This window comes from Peromyscus eremicus, chromosome 10 (genome assembly GCF_949786415.1).
Source record: "Peromyscus eremicus chromosome 10, PerEre_H2_v1, whole genome shotgun sequence".
Lineage (NCBI taxonomy): Eukaryota > Metazoa > Chordata > Mammalia > Rodentia > Cricetidae > Peromyscus > Peromyscus eremicus.
In genome coordinates this window covers 18,019,230-18,045,223 of record NC_081426.1, presented here as the reverse complement: position 1 = coordinate 18,045,223, position 25,994 = coordinate 18,019,230, and the positions used below count along the sequence as shown (strand labels likewise).

General features: G+C 45.6%; 1 protein-coding gene across 1 annotated transcript in view; it reads right to left on the bottom strand.

Annotated features, from left to right (window-relative positions):
* Positions 1–22,239, bottom strand: part of Cobl (cordon-bleu WH2 repeat protein) — a 233,115-nt gene extending 210,876 nt beyond the window's left edge. Inside the window, exon 1 of the mRNA XM_059275430.1 lies at positions 22,110–22,239. Coding sequence (XP_059131413.1) covers positions 22,110–22,150 — 41 coding nt within the window. The 5' untranslated portion in view covers positions 22,151–22,239. The remainder of the gene's footprint in view (positions 1–22,109) is intronic.
* Positions 22,240–25,994: the final 3,755 nt, after the last annotated feature.

Below are 25,994 nucleotides of genomic sequence, written 5' to 3'. Positions count from 1 at the left end.
ACCCTTTAGTAGCAGGAAAAGTAACGCCACTTTTGGGGAACCAGAATATGTCCTACTTTTAATAACTGGAATAATGGAAATTATTGTTTCCCTTATGCTCAGCTTGCCAGAAATACTAAGACAAAACTGATGCTCAGTCACAGCACACTGCTTTGTGTTCATAGCTAAAGGCTCTCTCCATTCTCTATTTGTTTGTTTGGCTTGCTCTGCTAGTTCTGTTTCTATTACCATCCTTGCATATGGGCCCTATTAAAGCCTTGGGGAAACAGATGGGGTATAGAAAAAAAAAATAGGAGCACAGAAGCAAGAAAATGGTGTTGGGAGGCACCCATTCAGAAGGTACCGGGAAGTAGGATGTTAACTGGAGCAGCATCGGCCTCACCTCAGGGTGGCTGGACTTCCATTTGAAGTGGAGAAGCAATGATTGTTCAAGGTCCACATTTACATTGAAAAAATACAGTCAAACACAAACACCAATCGTAGAGACAGTAGAAGGCCAAGTCACAATATCATTATGTGCGCCATGTGCTGTTGGCTACCAGAAGACAAAGGACCATTTCCTTTTCCTTGGAAATCTGGCTATTGATCTCTGGGACACATTGGTTCCAAGAAGCTAAGCAGACTGGAACACCCCTACCCCAACCCCTATCACTAGGATCTTCCCAGCAGAGATCATGTGAGTCACCAAATGTCACAGTTCAAGAAGCCGACTTCAGGAAAGCAAAACAAAACCTGTTAATATCACTGAAAGACTTGCGTTCAGTCTTCCTTTAAATCTTGTCTTAAGCAAAAAGTTTAACTGTTCCCTCACCCACAAAGATAAGCATAAATACAAAGAGAAAGGGCACTGAGGAGTACACGTGGCTGTCTTCCTGAAGTTAAACCCAAGCCTATCCTCAGCCCACTTGAACCTCTGGGGCTCCTCTACCATCCTAGACTACTTCCCAGTATCATTCCTCACATCGTCAGTCTTTTCTTCTCCGTTCAAGTTTCAGGAAGACTGAATTACCAAAATAATGACACTAACTATTAATATGTGAATGGCACTTCCCCATAGATCCAACCCTGACTTTGTTGTCAAGCACATGCCTCCCCTGCACACGCATACTAATCTTCTGAGGAAGCCCTGGGGCACTCCCTCTAGCAGAGGCCTCCCCTGAGGTTTGACTGCCTGTCCCTCTTGCCACATCTCACCAATAGCAACAGCATATAGCCTGCATGACTACAACCAACTGTGTCCGCCTTCTAAAGAGCCAAGTCACCGACATCTAGCGCTGAATCCCCAAACAGCAGAGGCTAGGTTAACGTCAGGGTGTGCGTGCATCATGAGCTGGATGACCAGCACAAGGAATACTAGAAACTGGAAAGAGGAAACCTTGGCTCAAGGAATTCAGCCACTTGAGAATTAGAGCCACAAAGGAAGACTGATTCTTCACTCTGCATATGTGGGAGGAGAGGCGTAAAGCCTCACACACTTGCCTCACAGCCCATGCTTGGAAACAAGGTGCACTTATAAAGAAGGCTGTTGTCCTTCTGAAGAAAGCTACCAAACATATATCACATCTCAAATCAAAACACTTACATGAGCTGGGCAGTGGTGGCGCACGCCTTTAATCCCAGCAGAGGCAGGCGGATCTCTGTGAGTTCAAGGCCAGCCTGGTCTACAGAGCAAGATCCAGGAAAGGCGCAAAGCTACACAGAGAAACCCTGTCTTGAAAAACAAAACAAACAAACAAACAAACAAAAACCACTTACATGTAAAATTCAGTAAGTTTCATACACATTAAAATGGGGGGAAAACTGGCCCAGCAAATATAATTCCTGTGCATAGCTGGTGGAATGTACGACTGGGCAGAAGTTCCTTAAAACATTAAAAGCACATCAATCATGTGACCCCGCCTTTCTTCTCAAAGTATTGACCCAAAAGGAAGGGGATACATGTCACATAAAGCCTGTATGTGGATGGTCACAGTAGCTTTACCTATAATAGGAAACCTGGAAATCATCCAAATATCTGTCAAGTGGAGAATGGTTAGACAAACTGTTCCAAGTTAGTGCATGGATCAGTGCCTGTCAATAAAGAGTGTGAAGCCCAGAAGTGCCACACGAGAGTAAATATCGAAACCATTATGTTCAGTGAAAGAACATAACCAAAGCAGAGCACTGCGATGCGCAGCGCCACATGCAGACAGCCACACACAGACTGACGGCAGCACCAGACAGACGAAGGCGCGGAGGGACAGCGGAGGTGCATACCCGAATACCGGAACTGCTGGCTGCAAGAAAAACACTTAACATGGTGACTATGGTGATGAAACACACATCAGATTTTCTGAGATGGCCCTTCACAAAAGTAAACTGGACGTATCTGGGCCCTGCACTTTAGGCAGAACTAATTGGTCCTTTAACCATGAGTGTTCCTGAAGCCCTTTGCTGATTACTCACAGAGAGTGCTGAGCCCATCAAGAGCTTGCCTGTAATCTGGACTCAGCTGCCTTTTCTCTAAGCAACACGGATGAAGCATGTGAAATGCATTAAAAATGGCAGCAAATGGACATTATCAGGAACAACATGAGGATAACAAGGGTAAACCCAAACTGAGATACTTGTTCACTTTCCAGTATCTGAGGGTTTTGTTGTCCTTCGTTATTAACAGCAGGCAAACTTTCACCATTTTGTGAATGTCTATGTAAACAATGATACATACTCATGTAAAGATAATTACCACATGCAGTTCTCTGCACACAGAAAAACAACTATCAGAACACCTTGTGCCCATCCCACCTCAAGTGGGATTTGGTTATAAAAGTCTCCTCTTTGGACCCCTGATGGATGTTGTTAGTGGATCCTCAATAGGGTCTTGACAGTTGCTTTGGAAGAAGGCGATTCAGCTGAGTGCGCCATGGAAATTCCCAAACAGGTGTTTTAGAGTAGCCACTACAACCACCCCCCAACCCCTCCAACCCCCACCCCCACCCCTCCCACCCCCGCCAGCATGGTCTTGACTTAGTGATTTGTATCTAACCGACAGAATTCGGAGCTATCATGTGTGACTTTGGAGGATAGGTCACAAAAGGCCTTACAGCTTCCTCCTTCATTCCCCCAAGTCACTTTGTCATCTGCAGGTGTCAGGTACCAGCTGTGAGGACACCCAAGCACACAGAGAAAGATGGCCACACCGCAAAGAGCCGAGGCATCCCACTGTAAGTTAACAAAGATGGAGCCATCTCCTAGCCATTTCATATGAATGACTACACAGAGCTACTGCAACAAGGGAGCTTATGTCACATTTAGAAAAGCTGTTCCTGATGCCCCTTGCACAGTTTTAGGACACTGATACAAAGTAACAAATCACTACTATCTATAGTCTTAAATCCAGTCACTTTCCTTTGTGATCAGATGTGATTTCATCACAGTAAACAACAACCATCCACGCATACAGGCTACCTACATAGAGCCAGCCCCAAGGAGCTTTACAACCCAGCACAAAGGCAGATAACTGAGCAAGGTGGGTTACGTCATCATGAGTGATTTATTTGAAGTTGGTTAGTTTGGAGATAGGATCTTCCTCTGTAGCTCAGACTGCCCTGGAAACTCACTATGTAGGCCAGTCTGGCCTTGAACTCATAGCTCTTCTGCCTCAGCCTTCCCAGTGCTAAAATAACAGATGGGAATTATAATGCCCAGCTTACTTCGATGTCTTTAATCAGTACATTGGCTATTCTCCATTTGGAAAGTAGAGAATGAAATTCATGAAATTCAAGTGACATGTATCAAGTATCATTAAACAGACCCCAGAAGTAACAATAATGACCTAAATAACATCAACAGAGGGAATTCTGTATAGCATCCAAGATCCCAGACAATCCACAGCTATAAGAAAGCTTACAGTCGACTTGCTTGTGTAGAATAGAGTAGACTCTAATTCTCCAGTCCAATCAGCTCATCTCAGTATAATGACTCATTTCTGTCATTTCAGATCTCCTCCACTTACCCCTAAAGACTCCCCTCCAAGACTCTCCCCATCACAGAGTTCCTGTGGTCAGGAAGAACCATCTGAATAGAGTCCCTTATGGTACAAATGGTGTGGCCAAGAAAAGAGGCAGGCACTGCTGAAGAGGATGTAGTCTTGTTCTGCTCTTTCCTAGGGCCACAAGCTTATACAACACACCCTCTCAAAGACCAGCCAACACAACCTTCCATGGTCTGTACACACACACACACACACACACACACACACACACACACACACACACACATAAGCACACCCCTCACAGGGCTCAGCACTCTTAAGACATTGAGAAATGAAGTAATGTAGCTGAGCAATCGCAGTCAGTCCCCACTGCCTGGCTTCCTAGAAGGTATGAAGTTGTCTGTTAAGAAAGCATTATATTCTCCAAGGACAGAACATCTTCCAGACCCAACAGTGCTGATGCACATATGAACTCAAAGAGACTGTGACATCATGTATAAGACCTGAGTAATTTCAAGCCAGACAAAATCCCAGCACGGCTAAGGGAAAGTAAGGCACAAAGTCTTGGGGAGAGGAAAAGTATGATAAAAATATATGGTATAAAAAATTTTTTTAAAGCCAACAAACAAACAAAGACATTTTAATGCAAATTTGCTGTGGAACCAAAAAGAGTTATAATCAGAGACCAAAGTAATCTAGAGTTTACTCATCTTTTCCTATCTGTTCCTATTTCTTCCCAGTCATAAGCTTGAAACCCCTGCAGGATTAATAAATCCCAGCACTCCAGCATTGGTTCCAGGGGTACACACCTGTGGCTTCCCACTCATTGCAAGTAAGGATGGGTCCTATGGCCCTGGAGCCAGTAGAGGCTGGTAGTCCTGTTCAGAGGACAGGTGGTATTAACAATAGAAATGCTACACGCGTGTGTGCGTGCGTGCATGCGTGCGTGCGTGCGTGCGTGCGTGCGTGCGTGCGTGCGTGTGTGTGTGTGTGTGTGTGTTATGTGTGGTACTATTTCCAGGTTACCCTAAACTAGCTCCTCAATCTCTCTGGATTCACTATGTTCAGCTCCAAAATGGGGAGTGTAATGGTCCTGCAAACAGATCTATTGAGGTGGATGAATGACAAAAATCTAAGAAAAGTACTCAGTGACTCAGGTGGCCTGCTCTGGGTCTAGAAGTCCAAAGTTGTATGCATCCTTCTCATGGTATGCCTGGGTGTCTCCACAAGGTTCTGAACTTCTTGAAGCAGGGATTCACTCTCAAAGCCATGCTTATCTCACTGTGGACAGATGAGCCCACAGACTAATTTGAGTAACTCTGCACATCTCTGACCAGAAGCTCACTGGCTTCCACTCTTGCTTGCTTTATGTACACATGTGTTCATGCTTGCTTTAAGTTTCAGACACCCCCGCTTCTCAAAGAGCAGGATGCACCGTGTACTAGAATAAACAGTGCACACTCAACAGTCCTTGGTCTATGTCCTCTACCATGTCATTACCACCTGTGTGTTGCAGAAACACTGGGTAAGCAGGATGGATACCTTCTCAGGGGAATAAAAGAATAAACTGTGACAAACTCCAAGCCAACCACGCCAAGGGCCAAGCATGGCCTAAGTAAACCCAGCCTTCCTCCCAGGTCCACCTGCATTCCAAGGACCTGAGTGAGCTCTCACTGCTCCTCCCTGATCTCCCTGCTTTCACCTCAGAGTCTGGACTTCCCTCAGGGCCCTCCAGCATGTTATCCATGAATATCTGAGGAGGGAATGAGATTACATCAACAGAATTAATAGGTGAATGTATCAAGTTAGCTGTCCTTGGTCATGAGAGTTAACCCTCTGTGGTCTGTCTGCAGTCCTTGCCTTTGAAATAGGATTAGAACCCACCCCATGAGGTATTTGTGAGAAGTAAAGGGGAGGACACACAGGAAGACATTAGACATCATGTACCCTGCCAATTTCTACACTCTCGGCTGATATCACCAGGGCCTAGCCCCGCCTGCCCCCTTACTTCTGCTATACACTGGAGCAGCTGTCCTGACCCCATGGCCAATCACAAAGTTTATCAATCTTCGAGGAGACAGAGGCACCTGCTAACAGTCACATCTGATGAATCGTTATCCTGTGGTCAGAATACAACACACCCATTCCCACACTAAGGAAATTTATGGAGCTTTTCAGACCCTGGGCTTCTGCCCAGTTCCCACTTTGTGATCTGTCCAAGACACCAACACCCCCACTGTGAAGGTTTTAACACTTCCAACTATACTCCCTCCGCCAAGACTGTGGGACAGGGCAACACCCTACCATCCAGGACTCATCAGACTAGAGCCGCTTCAGGATACCAACTTCATTATTTATGAGACAGCAGAACCAAGCCATGTCATCACAACCCAGCTAATCTCCACCCTTCTTTCCTCTATTCTCTCTCTGGAATCATGAAATATTCTGAGAACAACCTTTGTCCATTAGTATCCTGTTGCACTCAAAAATGCTGGTCCGATTCCTAGTTCATCAAGATAAAGCCATGTTCTGCATTGCCCACCTGCTGACCCTCCACAATGCACTCCTGATGCAAGTATCTAAGTCACTTGTTACCCTTGCTACTGACTTACGCATGCACGGTGGTGACTACAGCCCACACTTTCGTCAGTCCTGTGGCTTCTATTCATGCCATTTGGTACCCTTCTGCAATCCCCTTAGCTATACCTTATCTTATTTTCAACCTCCAGCTCAAAGCCTCACAAGCACTTAACAACCCCCCCCCCCCCAGCTTCACAAAGGCATCATTTCTCAGCAGCAATAGCCAGGCCTTGCCTTTGATTGCCTCTGCTTGCTTTTCACTGCCTCAACCTTCCCTCACCTGCATCCCACTCAATTCCTATGTCCTCTCTGAGGACAGTCCCTGTGCCTTGTGCTAAAAAAGGCCCTTATGAAAGAACTGTAGCTAACAAGGGTAAAGACCTGACCTCACTCTCTGCAGAGTAAGCTTGGAAGAAACCTGTGAATAAAGCATGAACATCTTTCCTAGTGCTGAACCCTGACAAGAAGTCCCACTCCCAGACATTGCTATTGTTGTAACCGAATGTCACAGACTAGGAAACCTACAAAGAATACAGATTCCCTTACCCCATGATTCTGGAGACAGAGACATCCAGAGCATGGCACCCGCATTTGCTTAGCATCTGATACAGCTGCGTCCTGAATTGTTGTGCAATAAAGCAAAGCTTGTGGGCTAACTGGGCTCCTGCTACCTTTTCTGAAAAGCCACCAAAGCAAGCATGGGGTCCCCAACTCATGATCTTAAATCCCAGTTACCTCCCAAATACCTCTCCACTAAGATATCAATTTGGGAATTAAAATCTCCAACCTATAAAGATTGGAGGACACTTTCAAGCCATACCCACATTCTACTGCCATGTAAACTGATAAAGCCCTCTCTCCCCCTAAAGGATCACAAGTGTCTTGATAACCACGCTTTCAAACTATATATAGGGCCCTAATGTGGGCCCATTCCACCTCTTCATGAGAACTTCTTCTGCCAGTTTGCATCTATTTTTAAAAAGGGGCATCACATACAGCACCAAGCACGATACTCAGAGCTGGACAGGGACACCTGCCAGGCACCAGCGGAACCAGGCTCTGGCACATATGAAATCACTAGGTTAGTGTTTCCAATGTAACGCTAAAAGTATGATAACATATACCAATTAACAGGCCTGCATTTTCAAAAGGAGCTATTGCCTCCATTACTGCTATATACTCTATACTTTATAAAATAGGATGGTTAAAATACTATAATGGACTAATGTTTGTCTAAGCCTCCTTACAGAGTTAATGCAAAACACTATAATCTCAGAGTAATGCTCTAATATTCATTTGCAGAGGGCAAAGATATACATAAATGCTTTTTACCCCTTATAGAGTCTGAGGACATAAAACCCAATTGAATGAGAAAGGAAAATTTCACCATCTAAAACCATACATCAAGTTATTGTGCCATATCAAGGTGGCATCATCACTGGTGGGATAGGGCACCCTGCCCCATCTGGACAGTGGGGCCTCAGGAAAAAGGCAGGGCAACGTCTTAATGACTCTTAGATGTTACATGTGACAAGAATAGGCATACTGTTCATAGTTTAGCTTAACTATTGGTCCAACTCCCAACAGGACACGTGTAAACATCCTCTGGAATGACCTATACACATGTGCAGCATTTTACCTAACACCTAGACACCAATGTGTCATCCTGATTCTTGTTGCTTCTTTTCTGAATATTATTACTGATGGTGCTACACAAACACCAAGCTCAAAGATGTACTTTCACACTCATTTTAATTGGATATAGGATGGCATATAACTTTGTTAAGGGCAGCTATCACTTCATCCTGGAGGAGACCTAGCCTTGTCTTCATGGAGCAGACACTTCTGTTTGGGAGCAGAGCACTGAGCCCCCAGCCAGGGTCACCAAGCTGTTACAAGGTGCAGCCCACACTCCAAAATGATGACAAAACTCCTCAAGAGAGACAAACAGGTCTCTGGAGCTTCTCCATCAGCCCCGAGTCTTTCCAGTCCTGTCCACCCCAGAACTCCCGCAGTAGTTTAGCCTACCTGATCCATGTACAATGCTGTGCTCATAACATCTGCACAGGAGCAATTTAGGAACACAAGCTATCATCTTTATTGAACCCCTACTGCTGTTTTCCCGTGTTAAAGCAGCAGGCCCTTCTGAACACATACTAAGTCCTCGGTTTCCTATTACAGTAGCATCGGCCGTGTCTCTACCGTGGGAAAACAATGGGAAATGTAGTGCATGTCTCTCTACAGACATGCTCTGGGGCAGTGTACCGTACTAGTACCTACTGTCTGTTCCTTTGTTTAGCCTGATGGCTTGCTGGTAGAAAAAAGTAATGGGGAAAAAAGAGGAACCACCATATGGCAGGCACTCCACTGGATCCTTTTACTCCTTGTCAAATTATCTCATGAATTCTACAACCCAAGGCCAACAAGATGGCTCGGGGATAAAGACCACATCAACCTGATGGCCTAAGTTTGAGTCCCCAGTCTCACAGTAGAAAGAAAGAAGCAACTCCGGAAAATCCTCTTCTTACTTCCACATGCACTGTAGCACACACACACACACACACACACACACACACACACACACACACTAAATAATATTTAAAATTTTTTGAAAACATTCTATAATCCATGTAATTCCAGAAAATCAAGAGGACCTGGGGGACAAGGAAACTAGCTAACTGGTTCAAGTTACACATGTCTCAGTGGCCGAGGATGGTTTGGAAGAGCTTACTTTTCCTCCCCACAAGATCTGCAGTTCCACATGCTCAGCATGAAAGAGACCAGAACCACAGCCATGGTTCTGCAGCAACATCCCCCACAGTCCCAACGCCAGGAAGCACCCACAGAGCAGGGCCTTATCCCTTGTATCACTAACAAAAGAAAGACAGACGGGTGGGGAAAACCTTTCACAAAAATCATATAACACTTAGACATATTTAAAACAAATAAACACATTTTCAAGCCAATAAACATTCTTTTCATTACAGAAACACTGCCTTTTCTAAATAAAAATGTTATGCAAATGAGTGTGCAGCCCTCCCCTCAGGGCACGGGAGGTTTTTTTTTTTTTTATGAAGGCCAACTCAGTTCAAAGGCAAATAACCCATCACTTTCCACTAAGCTCCCTGTTAAACGATCATCACTGACGTAAGAGACCTATAGTTTTGAAAAGTCAGCACCAAAAAACATTTCAAGCATACAATTTTCCTCTACGGTTGCTGCTCAGATGTCTTGTGTAAGGAGCAATGTTTCCCACAGAGCAACAGTTAAAATAAGAGTCAGGGGTATACTCTTCCTCCTTCACCTGAGTTAGCCATAGCAACTGGTTAAAACAGAAACAAGGATTCTGCTCAGGTCCATCCAACATCACCACAAACAGATTCCACTCAAAAAAAAAAAAAGATTGGATGAGGGATGTTCCATGTGCACAGACCCCCACAGAGCTAAGAATCTAATTTGTAGAGAAGAGAAGATTCAACACAAAAACAACTCACACTAAGTGAGAAATGCATTAGCCATGAAGAAGGAATGGTTTTCCACTTTTGTGTCTCTCAGTGTGCAACGTAATGTTTGGATTTGGAGAGCTCCTAAAAGCCTGGCATTTTAATAGCTTGGTCTTGAACTTGGTGTTACTGGGGCGTGACATAACTTTGAGGAAGTGAGCCCAGATGGAGAAAGTCCTGTTACTGGGGACCCTGCCCTCCCTTCCTGTATCTACTTCCCAGTCAGCCACCATGATCTGAGCAGCTTCCTCCACAGTACTCCCTACCATGATGTACTCCCACTATCCAAACGCAACAGGAACAGGAGACCATGGACTAAAGCCACTGAAAACCCTAACCACAAGAAATCTTTCCTCCTGAGAACTTAAATATCTTAGGTAATTGTCACATTAATAAGAAGTTGACTAATAAAAATAAGAACCAGTAAGCTGTAGGAATGGGTGCAATACCAGGCACAATAACCCAGTAAGAGCCACACCCTCTCAAGCTTCCCCACATCCTGACATCCCCCAAATCAAGGTCTCCCATGGGGAGTCAGCAGAGCCCAGCACACTGAACCTAGGCAGGTCCAAGCCCCTCCCCACTGCACCAAGGCCGCACAAGGCCTCACACTACAGGCACCGGTTTCCCCAAAGCCTGCCCATGCACCAGGGATGGATCTCGATCCCCCTGCCTGGGTGCCCTCCAAACAGTTAGAGCCAAACAACCATCTCCCATATCCAGAGGGCTTAGTCCAGTCCCATGGGGGCTCCACAGCCACTAGTCCACAGCTCATGGGCTTCCACCAATGTGGCCGGTCATCTCTGCACATCTTCCCATCATGATCTCGACGTTCTCTGCCTGCAGAATCCCTCGTCTCTCTCATCGATTGGATTCCCAGAGCTCAGCCTGGCACCTGGCTGTGGATCTCTGCATCTGCCTCCATCAGTCACTGGACAAAGGCTCTATGATGGGGGGTGGAGGGAGGGAGGAGGGGGGATCTGTGGGTGGTATGTAGAGTGAGTAGAAAATTTCTTAATAAAGAAAAATGAAAGAAAAAAGGAAATAAAAATACCACATTGAGGTAGGTGATACAAGATTTTTATTATTATAATTGTGTAGACTTATGTATAACTACAAGAGGAAGTTCTTAGTCTTATTGCAACTTGATATGCCATGTTTTGTTGATATCCATTGGAAGCCTGCCATTTTCTGAATAGAAGTGGAAGAGAAGTTGGGGGCATTGAATGGGGGCATACAATGGGGCAGGCCAAGGAGGGACTGGGAGAAGAGGAGATAGTGGAAATTGTGGCTGGGATGTTGAATGAATGAATGAATGAATGAATGAATGAATAAATAAATAAATAAATAAATAAATAAATAAATAAATTTTTATTATATTAAAAAAAAGAGCCACACCAAAATGCTACACACTATCCTTCCCCTGTCTAGCATGTCCCTGCAGAAGGATATCAGCCCTTAGAAGCCCTACACGTACCAAGTACACTTGTTGTCAGTGAAACTCACTTATCAACAACAAAGGAACAGTTAAAGAATCACCTAGCTCTCACTGAGGGTTGCCTAAAGTTATACACAAGAAAACACAACTAAGAAACCTGGAAGTTTAGGGAGTGCATTTACTGAACACAGCAGAATTCTGCACCTCTATCAAAGGTATCAGCACAAGGCACAGAGAGCCGAGTCATATCAGTACAAAGGAAGGCTTTTCATGTTTACTAATTCATTAGCCAGCATCGGGGCAGAAACACTTGCTAGATGGGAGGCAGAGTCTGGGCCCAACTTGTATGAATTCAGCTATGCTCTTACTGCATCCACCCACTTCTGAGGGGGGTCCTCTCCTACCACACATGCATACTTCCTTCAGGAAATTAAGTCCCATTTAGAGTCTCAGGGGCTGTGCTTCCTGGAACTGTAGCAAGACATCATCAGGTGGACAGCAGCAGGTGACAGATATCAAGAGACTTCATGGGGATGCTTGCGGTAGACTGTTTCTTAAAAGGCTGGTGAGAAGCTATAGCATATCGGGGTATCACATCCTCCTGCAGGAAGCAGAAGAGGCCCAGCAGAGGGGACTTTGGAACCTCAGTTCTGTGTTTCCAGCTGGTGCAGCAATAGAACCAAGGGATGAGGTGCAGGGGCTACCTGCCAGATTAGAAAGTCACAGGACAATTGAAACCCCAACCAGAAGAAAGCTACTACTGTCCTTCTGACCAGGAGAATACCCTGTAAGAGTCAAGCCCCACAGAGCATCTAAAGACTCAACATAACCTACAGCATACCACCAGTACAGTAACACACCTAACTGACAGCCTATGAACACTTCAATTTCCTCCTTTAAAAAGAAAAAGGAAAAAAAAAAAACTGGGCTGGAGAGATGGCTCAGTGGTTAAGAGCACTGACTGCTCTTCCAGAGGACTCGGGTTCAATTCCTAATACCCACATGGCAACTAACAACTGTCTGTAACTCCAAGATCTGACACCCTCACACAGACATACATGTAGGCAAAACACCAACGTAAATAAAACAAAAATAAATAATTAAAAAACTATAACCCAAAAGACTACCATTCCAAAAATGTAAAATTTTAGGTAAACTGAAAAATAATAAGGAAATTTCTCAAATTGGTCTACTTTACAAACTAGATTTCATTACCTTCCCGCATGAGCGCGTGCGTGAGCGTGTGTGTGTGCGTGTGTGTGTGTGTGTGTGTGTGTGTGTGTTGTGTGTGTGTGTGTGTGTATGTATAGATGTGGGGGAGTGCTCTTATCTGTGTGAGTACCAGTGTGTATGGTGTGTGTGTATGTATATGTGTATGTAGATGTGTGGGGGATACTCTCATCTGTGTGAGTGTCAGTGTGTATGGTGTGTGTGTGTGTGTGTGTGTGTATGTGTGTGTGTTGTGTGTGTGTGTGTATGTATAGATGTGGGGGAGTGCTCTCATCTGTGTGAGTACCAGTGTGTATGGTGTATGTGTATGTGTATGTGTATGTGTATGTGTATGTGTATGTAGATGTGTGGGGGATACTCTCATCTGTGTGAGTGTCAGTGTGTATGGTGTGTGTGTGTGTGTGTGTGTGTGTGTGTTGTGTGTGTGTGTGTATGTGTGTGTGTGTGTATGTAGATGTGTGGGGGATACTCTCATCTGTGTGAGTGTCAGTGTGTATGGTGTGTGTGTGTGTGTGTGTGTGTGTGCAGATATGTGGGGTATACTCTCATCTGTGTGAGTGCCAGTGTGTATGTGTGTGTGCAGATATGTGGGGTATACTCTCATCTGTGTGAGTGCCAGTGTGTGTGTGTGTGTGTGTGTGTGTGTGTGTGTGTGTGTGTGTGTGTAAGCCAGAGATCCATGCAAGGCATCTTCCTCTGTCACTGCCCCCCTTATTACTTGACTCAGGGTGTCTCACTGAACCGGCAGCTCCATGTTTCAGCTAGAGTCTAGCTACTAGACTGAGAGGGTATCAACCCCCAGAGGCCAGCCTGTTTCTGCCCCTGATGCTGTACTTTACGGATGCATGCCACCACACCCAGCTTTTACTCGGGTGCTGGGAATTCTGAGCCCAGGTTCTCATGCCTGCATAGTGAGCACTTTACCCAGGGAGCCATCATTCCAGCCTCTCATTATGGTTCTTAATGTTGTGAAATTTGCACATGAACTTCATTTGGAGCATTTTCTTTGAAAATGAATCACTCCATGAACACCAGTCAAAAACATCTGAGAAGTAGTTAAGGATAGGAATTTAGAGGGCTGATACAGCATGAGAAACACCGAGATTTCTGTACCCCAACTAACACTCGTGAGAACAAGTCATGTGATCTGGTAAGGGCCGGAAGAGATCTCTAACTCATTCTCCATACAAACAATGCTGTCAGAGCATAAATGACCATTACCACATAATAAGTGACTTAGGCACTGAGTAGGACGGACAAGGTTTTACTTCTACCTTAAAACCGAGGCAACACCAAATTAGCGGCAGCAAGATGGGTGACCAGACAGATGGGGACCTTGACAAGGAACTATTTGCAATGGCAAACGTCTAGATTCTACCTACACTACACCAGCTGCTTGCAAGCTAACCATTTGTTTAATGAACATTAGTGAGTTTTGTTCTTAATTATCAAGGTTCTAGCCACCTGAACAGAAGTGTTCATGTCTGAATTATCACTCCCACCCAGGCCTATTTTTAAACAACTCCCAAACTATTAAGTTTGGGAAACACTGCCAGGACTGATTGAGGAAGCTATTTAAGTATTTAATTGCTCAGACTATGTAGTTAGAATTGAAAATCAGTGCCCTGGGTACGTCTCAGGTTCAGGTCTCTGACTCTTCCAGCCACACACAGTATTTAAGTTGCTGAACTTTGCAGACAACCTTCGTCATTGGAGAACAGGTATTCCTTGCTCATCCTGCCTTCTCTAAGGAGGCAAGAGGCTCTCCAACTTTCCCAGCACAGCTAGCCTATGGCTCTGGCTAGGGAATTCCCTCCCCAACCTGTTCAATTTTAGACTGTTGTACACCACGAACAAAAAAAAGTTGGTGTGACATGAATATGGAAGATGAAAATCATAAAAGTCAAAGCATGCCAGTCCCCCAACATCTGACAGAGAGAAAGGCCTGGTTCCTTCCCTTCCATCCTTTTGGGTGACTGTCTAAATGTCACTTCCTCCTGGGGATGGACAGGGAACTCCTATGCTCTGAGTCTCTAAAGTCCTGGAGAGATGGCAGGGGTGAAGGGTCTGCATTTTCTCCACACTCAGATGTGGAGACAAGAATCAGAAATACCAGCTGCTAGAGGCCAATACATAGCCATTCTGTGAAGCTCAGGCCCATTTCCTGCCAATTATAAACTGAGCAAAATAAGGATGCATTTGTCAGCTCAGGCTAGAAACCATCTGGACACACCTCCTGACAGCTGACTTCTGAGGCCCCTGGTAGGAGGGAGAAGAGTCACATGTGCACTGAGATCACCTGTCCCGTCAGTCTACTGTGTCAAGTTCTTCCTATCCTTCACTGCCCCATCTTGTCAGAGGCTGTCTTCCTCTATGCTGAGTCTCCCCTTAATGACTGTATTTTGGGAGCTGGGCCAAGGCCACATACATAAAAGAGATATGTACAACTTGTGTCACAAAGTAAAGGGCAGGTGCTTCTGCGTCCTGCTCCTCTTTGGGGCTAGAATATGGCAAAGCCACATGATGGCCATTTCAAAGCATCAAGGCAAGGAAGGAGCTTTGTGATAAGCTGGGATCTCCCCCAGCCCACTCACTGGACAATCAGCTAAAAATGGACATACTTTCCCAAAGCCACCATTGCTCCAAGTTCCTCCACAAGGCATCCGACACCTCTCAAGTCAGTGCAGAACAGGGCCATGTCGCTGGCAAATGTTGTCAGAGCCGAGAACCCACAGTGCCAGCTGATCTGTCTGTTCACACACAGTCTGGCAGAAACAAAGGTATGTGAGAGTTTAAGAAAATGCCATTTTGAAAAATGTCTTTTTGAAAGAGGCATTCGGCACATGCTGGGAACACACTGAATCATATGACATGAGGCCCCTCTGAGTTCTATCTTATCCAGCCACAAATGGGAAGCGGAGCTGGTTTACTGGATGACAGCTGTCTCCTGTGCCACAGGCAGATGACACTAACACAGAGGGTGCCTGCCTCCGAGGAGCTCTGAATTCAGTGGGGAAGAGATTAGCCGACTAAAATCACAATTCCTACAAAGGTTCTGTTAGGGGAAAGCCTGGAGATGCAAGAGGAAATGCCAGTCAACTAACTTCTGTAAGTCACCGGAGGCCTGGGATGGAAAGCCTACACGGTCTAAAGGCTTCCAGGAACCATCCTGGGACAGAAGGAAAGGCTGCCAGGGCAAAGTGATGGGGAAAAGTGTGCAACACTGGCAGAATTATAGGGAAGATGCTGCCGTGGCCATCAGAGACTGAGAAACCACAGTCAGAATCCTGACCAGTCACCTTAGACCTCCAAGCCGCACAGAGTAACTTAGATTTAAAATGAGCTAAAAACAGGCCAGGTGAAGAACTCTGTCCTCCGTGTGCACTGGCCACTCACACAGGACGTCACTGTAAGATCAGACAGTTCAACTGACTGACATGCAGAGCCCTGTCAGGAGGGCTGCAGACCATGCTATCAGAGGTGCACACTACCACCAGCATCCATATCTCCTTCCAGTCTTCTCTCTGCTTCCCACAGGAGAACAGGAGTAACAAGCAAAAGTCCTAGTCACCTAAAATGGTACCCACTAACTCCACCTTCTCCTAGTGCATAAAAGAGAATGGGTATCCTTGCTGCCTTGTGCCTGGAGTAACATGGGGCTTGCCCTAGAACAATGGCTCCCTCACTGGGTTCTAGAGCAGCAAAGACTGGACAGGAACTATGGTAAGAAGGAGGAGGTAGAGGAGTAGGACTCTTGAGTTCAGTGACTTACAGTTGGAAATTTTTAAAGGGATAAGGGCTTATTGAATTCTCTAAATGAATTCAAGGTAGTGTTTTGCTGTTGTTGTGTGCAGGGTTTATTTGATTGATTGACTGATTTTAGGTTCTGGGGGTGGGGAGCTATACCACTGAGTGAGAATCCTAAGAGATTATCTTAGGCCACATTTCCACCCTTCCTTGTGCTTTTCACTTTGAAAAAGGGTCTAAGTTGCCCAGGCCGGCCTTGAACTCACTCCGGAACCCAAGAAGACACTGTGACTGAGTCTGTAGCTCAGACTGGCCTTGAACTTACGATCTTACCACCTCAGTTTCCCAAGTAGCTGAGACTGCAGGCCTGTACCACCATGCCCAGCTTCAGCTGGAGTCTTTAAAATGCATCACTTGGGCCGGGTGGTGGTGGTGTACACTTTTAATCTCAGCACTTGGGAGGCAGAGCCGGGCGGATCTCTGTGGGTTCGAGGCCAGCCCGGTCTACAGAGTGAGGTCCAGGACAGGTACCAAAACTACACAGAGAAACCCTGTCTCGAACCCCCCCAAAAAAACAACAACAACAACAAAACAAAAACAAAAACAAAACATCACTAGGTTTGGTGTAGATGGGAAGTGGATCTACAAGAGCATTTATGTAAAAGCACCTGTGACCTGGGAATGTGTCTAATCAAATGAGCCTAAGTAAAACATATTTTGACAGTTGATCTTAAAACTTCTTGGGCAGTGGTGGTACACGTCTTTAATCCCAGCACTCGGGAGGCAGAGGCAGTTGGATCTCTGTGAGTTCAAGGCCAGCCTGGTCTACAGAGCGAGCTCCAGGAAAGGCGCCAAAGCTACACAGAGAGACCCTGCCTCGAAGGAAAAAAAAAAAAAAAAGCTTCTTGTTCGTTTTTTTAAATAAAATATGTTTGGCTAGGGAACTTACTTTAATTGGACTTGGCCTGTGGAAGACACGGTCCTAGCCAGGAGCAGTTTACCTCCTGTTGAGGGAGACTAGACAGATGATTTTAAAATCCTAAATTACTACAGGGTGCTGCTGGCTGGGGGAAAAAGCTATCTTATAAAGAGACTTGCTCCGAAACATGGGAAAGGCCCTTGGGATGGACTATGGGGAATGTATGTACTGTTGGAGAAACATCACCATTTGTCACTGTAAAGTGCATACATACCACCGTGCGTCTACAATGATGAGTACAAGTCTTGAAAGCTTTATAAAAGGCAACCGAAACCTTGTCAAGCATACATAATGTCCCCCTAGCAAGAGAAGGGTCGGAAATATAGAGTGGTGGAAGCAGGGAAGGCTAATGGAAACCTGTGAGAGGCCCTTCAACCACACAGTGGCAAGACGGAAGGAAGACTGCAGACACACAGATCACAATTCACTTATATAAACGAAAATAATTTTAAAAGATACATTATCTATACCAACAATATAAGTCAATGTAAATAGTTTAAGAAAAGTACAAGTAGGAGAAGATATGTAAGTTTTCAGTGGCTGGTACAATATGAGAGCTGTGCTGTGTTGCAGCACAGATTAAAACACATCACTAAATAGATCCACAAAATCCACAAACCCCATCATTCAAGGTGAATGGGGCCAAAGGGACACAGTAAATACACTGTCTGTTGAATGTGTCTTCTTAGTTCAAGTCTAAATAAGACCTTGTTCGTGTATTTCAAATTTGATTTGATATTAAATATTTCTGATCAGTTTTGAAACCTTTTGGTCAGTTGCAAAAGCAAATATAATTGTAAATTCAATCACAAAGTTCAAAAGGCCTAGTATCTTAAGGCAGTTATTATGGGATACAGATACATCCTATAATCACTGTTTTCTTAATAAATACAGACATATAATTGGGTGCACACAAGTTACGACCTCATTGTGCAAGTCACAAATTAAAGAGGCCACAGAATTCAAGCCTGCATAAATGTGGGGATTGTCATATTTCCAGGTCACAGTGCCACCCAGTAATAATCTAATATGCCCATGCATGGGAGACCATGAGAGAAAACCAAAGGATGGCCTGCATTCTAGAATCCCAGAGAAGGAGTGATTCAACAGTTGGCATGTATCTTTGAAGCAATGTTCATGGCCCTTCAGATCCATCATCTGAACACAGCTATTCTGATGTAATAAAAATGATCTATGATTACTTGACATTGTAAATGTCTAATTACTCATAGATAAAAAACCATGACTACAAAAAGTAAAATCCCTAGGAATACTCTCCAAACCAGAAATTAAATGTTATTTAAGTGGATTGATGGAATAAAGAAGAGCTCAGAGTAATAACATCTTTAAAAATGTAGCTCAAATTTAGTGTTGAAGTTTTGTAACAGATAATCCTTATTCTCTCATTCTTAAGGATCTCAACACTCCCCAGTCCATTCTCCAAAAGCAAATCTAAATGTCTTATGATATGTAGTTACTATTTCTTTACTATCAAAACACTGAATGGTTTGGTACAAAGCATGAGTATGGCTGGTCATATTACCATTAAAATGGATAGGCCCTCTTTCTTGATATTGTGTTGGCTGCTGACAGGTAAGAGTGTCTCACATTGCCCACTTTGAGCAGGGCATAGCAATGCATGCCCGTCATCCCAGAGGTCTGAGGCACGAAGATCACAAGTTCAAGGCCACTCTGGGCTACATAGAGAGACTCTATATCCCAAAGCAACAACAACAACAAAAAGTCACCCACTTAATATTTTTTCAAATTATTTCTTGTTCTAATAAGTCTATTAAAATAAATATATGCATACAAATAAGTAAAGTTACGTTTTTGTGAAGTTCACTGATTTTGTATGAGCGACTCAGCCTTTGCTCAGATGTACCCAGTTTTGAAATTTCATGTCAATGGATACTTTCTAGTTCTATACAATTAAGCATTTTCTCTATGGAAAAAAAATCAATATCTACCATCCTGCCAAATGCCAAACACTCTCCCTTATTTACATGGTGTTCAGTACAGAATTCAGTCTCTAGTTCTATAACAACCAACTTCTAAGATGGATCCCACATACTCAAACAGATGCATTAAAATACATTAAGTATGGGCTTAACTATATTTTAAAACTTCACCCAAAAGCAATTTGCTTAAATCTGTATTCTAAAATATTCCACCAGCTATCACTTCTGACTAGTCGAAACCTGAGGAGAGAACTGACTCCCAGGTTGTCTTCCTAATCTGCACTCATGTGTGCAGCCAGCCACATTTGCAAACACACACACACACACACACACACACACACACACACACACCACGCCCTTTAAAAATGAGCTCTAAAATTCCCTAAGCAACACATCAAGTCTACACACAATCTCCTTCCTAAAAGAATGCCTTCCCCAGACAGACGCACGTCACAGTCACTGCTTTAATGGAATTACCAAGAAAAATATGATTTCAATCCAAGTAAAATTTGCATTTGTGTTCTTAACAAAGATAACGCTCTAAGAAGATGATTTTACATTCACCAGCCCATCTGTCCCTTCACTAATCCACGCTTTATAATACGCAATCTCTTGCCCATTCCAACCAGTCTACACAGCACAAGGAGGACTGAGGAGTTTTTGTCAATAATAACAAACCCATTACATCAGTTGTCTGCTGTCACATGGGAAAATGATAGTTTACACAAAGTTTAATTTTATAACTAGCCTCTTTGGTATCAGATAGAAAACAAACTTCCCTCAAGCACACTGCAAACACTGCCTATTTTCAAGAGATAAAGAAAACAGTAATTTCCGATACAAGCCAACAAAATCTAATTGCCTCCGATAACACTGTGAAGCCCCAAAATGCCACAATCCTTTATGAGGGGCAAGCAATACAACTAAACAATATAAAATATCCAAAATTCTAGTGCCATTTCCTTCTTCGAATTTTAACACAAGATACTTTATATCGAACTTGTAATCTTTGTTGAAAAAAAAGCATATTTTTACTTTCTTGGTGTTTCTGTACTCAAAGTATAAACAAGTGACAAATGGCAATAAAAGACATTACAAAAAATAGATCTACATTTCCTGGACAGAGAGGTTGAAGCAAGCAAACAATATGCTTGGGCTGCTGGCCATCACGCCTCATATGCTCTGCACCATGGTACAAGTCCTTGGTTTTCCTTGGTGACCCGAAGTGAGGAAGGCGGACCTAGGTTGTCCTCTTAGGGATCAGGCAGAGGAGGATGGTTTCACTATTACCAGACTCTTTTACTGGTTCTGTAGATACTATAGGAAACTTTGCAGGCCTCCTAAATATTCTATTCATATTTATTTATAAGAAAATGTGATCAAATAATTCAATTCCCTTAAATACACTTATGTAATAATCTAGAAAAGCCACAAATGTAAAAGCAATTCTGTTTACATCTCCCCGGGTCATGTTGGGATTTCCGGTTACCAAGAAAAAGTATTCCCGTATTTATTTTCTTTAAGGGGAATCTGTTTGTTCAAAGAAATTATATAACCACACCTAAGTATAGTGGGGGGAAAGTCTTTTTTTTTTTTCAACATTCCTTAGCTTCAAGGTTATGAGTTACTAATGTAGCTTACTTTTTGGAAGCCTCCAGGGGGAGATTTTTAAGAAATAATAAAGAGCTGCTTTAGAAGGGTTTTATAAACACTTGGGCAACAACATCTACGGGCAAAGGACAGGGTGAGTCAGTGGACATAACTGCAAAAGAAAAGAGATTTGTTGTCCCCAATGCTGCCTCAGAAAACCCAGTTGCTCAAGTGGAAAGTGGGCCATTCCGGGAGCAGGTGCGGGCCCACCCCAACTCATTCCATTCGCAACACTCATGACACATTTGCTCCAGAGATCAGAGGTCAAAGGTCCGCCCCATGGCACTCTCTGAAATCTACCTAGTCCACAAGGGTTGCCAACCGTCCTGACAGGGATGGGCACGAGTGGGCACGATCTGGGGAGGGGTTAAAGGGCAAGGTTGTTTGACCTGTGTTAGGCAAGTTTCTCTTTCTGCAAGTAAAATCCTCAATGTGACAGGCAATCTCTGCCGCCAAGGTGTGGGAACAGCAAAAAGAAACTAAAGAGGCTGGGACATTAGAGGATACCGGAAGACAGGGATGACAGCTCTGCTTTCCTGGTCCGATGAAGGGGTCTTCACCTCTTCCGGCCCCATACAGCCGGGGGGGGGGGGGCAGCACGAAGAACAGTGTTCATTTAGTCCCTTCCACACACACCTCCCAAGATCGCCTGGCCACATGGGCCTCACGCGTCCAAGTACCCTCCTGTCATGAGGCAGGGTGCAAACTGGCCACTGGGCCTGCCAGGGGTGGCTGGAGGAACCCACACACAGGACCAGACGGGCACCCCTGGAGTCTGAGGCCCGAAGTCCCCTTGTCCCCTCGGCCTGCAGCGGCCACGATCGCAAGGGGCAGGAGGCAGCCCCAAGCTGAGGTTCTGCACAGAGGGTCAGCCCCCCACCCCCGACCCCGACACACACATTTATACACAAGGGCTTTTACACCAGCACCGCTCGCAGAAAGTGCTCCCGGGCCAGGCCTGCCATGGTGACCAGTGCAAGACCCTGGCGCCCCAAGTACTCAGCACCTCGCGGAGAACTGTGCCCGCCCTTCTCCAGCACCCGCTTACCCGGTGGGGGGCTTGGCCGCCAGTGCCTGCGGCGCGTCCATGGAGCCGGCGGGCTGCGCTCCGGGCTCTGCCGGCCGAGTGGGGCGCTGGCTGCGGCGCCGCCGTCCTCATTCACTTTTTCCGCGCTGACCCATCGTCCTCCCACGCGGGCTTGGCGAGGATCAGCGGCCGTGCCGAGAGGAGAGGACGGAAGCGACCGGAGGCGTCCGGGCGGGCGGGGGCGCGGGGAGGGACCGACGCGGCTGGCCGGGACGCGGGAGCAAGGTGCGCCGCGCCCCCGCCGAGCTGGCTCAGCCGCGCCCACCGCGGCACCGCCCCGCGCCCGCGCGCCGCTCCCCAGCGCCCGCCTCCCCGCGCGCCCCCGCCGCCGCCCGAGCGCACCTGGGCGGGGCGCGCACCCCGCGGTGGGCACCGGCTCGCCTGCCTGCCTGCCTGCCTGCCTGCCAGGCGGGTGGTAGGAACTGGGCAGGGAACCACCTGGCCACCTGTGGCTGTGTAGGGCGAGGCTGGTGGACCAGCTGTCGAGAATTGAGTGGAAGGAACCGAGAGGCGTACCTGGGGCCCCAATTTCTGCCCCGGGACCTAAAAGAAGCTTGGTCAGTGCCACAGGGCTACTGCGAGGGGCGGGGAGAGTGGTCCATGAGGTTCTTGGTGTGCAGCACCGGGAAGTGGAGAGGGATGTAGTTTGGGGTACAGGTACACGTTCCTGAGACGTCAGAAAGCAGTGAGGCTGGTGCAGACCTGCTGTGCCAACAAGAACTGCACTGGGTTGGATGCATGCTTCGATTTGCCAGCCTGGTTGACTGGATAGTAGTGGACATTACTGTGGCGACTCCTGTGCGGACTGGTGGGCAAAAACAGGTGCTGAGACCTCAGGGCAAGTCAACCTAAAGGCCCAGATCCACCAAGCCTCACCTCTCCACACTGCTAATTGACACCAGGGGAACAGGAAAAGAACCTGGTGGCTATGAAGTTCAGCCCTACAACTACAGCAATTGTACTAGGTTCTTCGAATTAGAATAAAAGACTAGTAAGATGCAAGATTCTGTGACTGAACTCGGTATTCAGAAGCCAGCCCTAAGCCTTTCTGCCTCTGAGCCCCAACTTTCTGTTTAAGGAAAGATGGGAAGGCCAGACGTTGTACAAAATGTAAGTCCTGAGGTGGTTGCAAAGCCTTCAGTTCCTCCAGCCCCAGTGCCCACTCAGAACAGGTGAGCCACTTCACACCTGCAGCATGGCCTGGCCGCCTTCTGAATGCAAATACTCAGAGCACTTTCCCACCCTGGGGCCTCTGGGATCTGTATGAACCCTGCTGGCTCTGCTCGGATACCTGCTACTCAGGGAGGCCTTTTGTGACCCCTTTGCACTAAAGCACAACCCCATTCTCAGTTCCCATCTGCTTCTTGTCCAGTGTCTTGAATTTGACACTCTTGCTCATTGTCTTGATGTTCCTCATGGATGCTTATCACTTTATTGTGTGTGTGTGTGTGTGTGTGTGTGTATGCGTGTGTGTGTGTGTGTGTGTGTGCGTGTGTGTGTGTGTCTGTATGTTTATAAAGTGCTTCCATGTATATACATACAAATTTTATATTTATATAAATATGGATGTGTGAATTATATATACATGGGATATAAGTATATGCATATGTCCATACTGTATTGGATATGGTTTTTTGTTTTTATGTATTTGACCTGGGTTTCTTTCCTGAGAATGTGACTCGGTGTTCGAACAGTGGGCCTTGTCTGATTTTTTTCATTACTCTCAACATTTAGGAGAGCAAGTGAGGGTAGATTAGGGTTCACTACATAAAGAGAACATTGAGTGAATGAATTTCTAGGCTGCTTTCCAGCTCTGGGTGTGGGTATCAGAAGTTACCTTCTGGAATCTCTAAGATCTCTCCGTGCTCTGGACACTACTGTGGGAAAGAGTAGCCTGGGAGAGGCCAGCAGGCCAGGAACTAGGGATCTAGACCCCAGCGAATATCTCAAGAAGTATCAGTGGCTCAGATGGTGGGCAGAGATAGCAGCTAGAAGTCATGAGCACGGAAGGCAGTTGGTTCTCAGAGAGAGAGAATACCACACAAAAAGTATTAGAGGAAGTCAGGCACTGTCCACCTCAAGGCTGAGCTTCCCATTTCTGTCCTAGGAAAAGGGCCCTGGTAGCATTGGGCTTGGACAACTTCCAACTCTAGGGAATCCACTAAACACCATAATCTGAGAAACCCAAAAGGGAAGTGGAGTGGGTGGAAGAAACTGGGAAGACTTACCACAGTGAAGCACAAGGCAAGGTTGGGGCTTAATACCCGTAGGCAGATCTAAGCTCCCAACGCCTCTGCTCGGAATGTAAATAGGCCAGCCCTGACAATCAGGACCCAGCTTCCCTTATGGAAAGGGTCCCAACAGATCCATCTATGCACAATTGTTTCCAAAATCATATCTTTCTCACAGGTACCTATGAAGGCCGGTAATAGGTAGAACCAGACAGGGAAAACAGAAATAACACGCAGAAGGCATAGCTCTTTGAGACAGAGGCTGTAAAACAAAGGTCTGAGGAGGATTCTGTACAGTACCACATGCCGAGAGGACTTGACCTTGGAGGACACTGGATGCTTTCATGTACACCTTGATCTGAGTAGAGCAAAATTACATAATGACACGTTAGGACACTGATTCCAGGAAGAGGATGATTCCTCCCTGCATGCACTTTAAAATGCCTTTCAACAAACCAACACTCTTTCAAATATTGACCTTCACAAAATATTTTATAGACATGCAAACAGCCAAGATATTCTGATAATTATCTATAATTGCTGAGGGGGTAAGGATGTAGTATTTGTCAGTTTGCATGATTTGACTAGTCCACATGGACTGATGATGTCAGGTTCCCATCAAGGTGTTCCTGAAGGAAGAAGGGGGAGGCAACACGCTTGTACTTCTTCAGATCTCAACTTCCTATGTGCTACACAAAGGCTGTACCTCTGTCCCTTTCATCCAAGAGCACAGCTAAGCACTAGCTGTGCATCTCGGGGTTGTGACTGGAGAGGCTGGTGACTCAGGGGAAAGAGCTAGCACCAGAGTCCAGGTCACTAGAGGGACTTCCTTGTCTTACTGTGTCCCAATCTCCCCTTTCCCTTCTACCTTTCCTCTCAAGTCTTGCCTTTCCTCTGGTAGGGACACCTGGGACCTCAGAATCCCTACTACTGTACACCCAGACCATATACAAGGTGCCCAGGATGGCCCAGGGTCACCACAAGGGCACATAAAGATGGGTAGAGGTGAATCTGGCTAGGCCGGTGCTTCCTGAATTAGAATGTGAAAAGGGTGCAGATTCTGATCCAGTTAGTGATGCACCTGAGAGCTTTTGTTCCTAATGAGCTCTCAGGGATGCAAAATTTGCTGGCCCAGGGACTGAAGGTCACACACAGTAGCTTCTGGACTGATCCTGCACTGACTGGTAGTGTTGCCAGCAGCAAATTCCTTCTCTCTAAACATTCATTTCCTTCTGTGCAATGTGAGAGCAACCTAAACGGATCCAGGTTTTGTGGGGCCTTAACCTTACATGATTTCAGGAACCTTTTAAAAATAATAATATGGTTGATATAAATTGTAATTCTAAGGTGGTTATTTATTGTATGGATAAAATTTTGTGGCCTTCTAAAGAATAATAAAGTCCTAGTCTATAATCCACAGTATTTGGAGAAAGGTTCTAAGGCAGTAAGATAAAACAATAACATGCTGTTGAATCTCTTCTCCCATGTGGTAGATGTCCTATAGGAAAAGAAGAAATACCAGCATTCTCAGTATGCTCAACAAAGGCCACCTGAGGACACAGTGAGAGGGTGGCGGTGTGGAACCCAAGGAGAAAGTCCTCACCAGAACACAAGC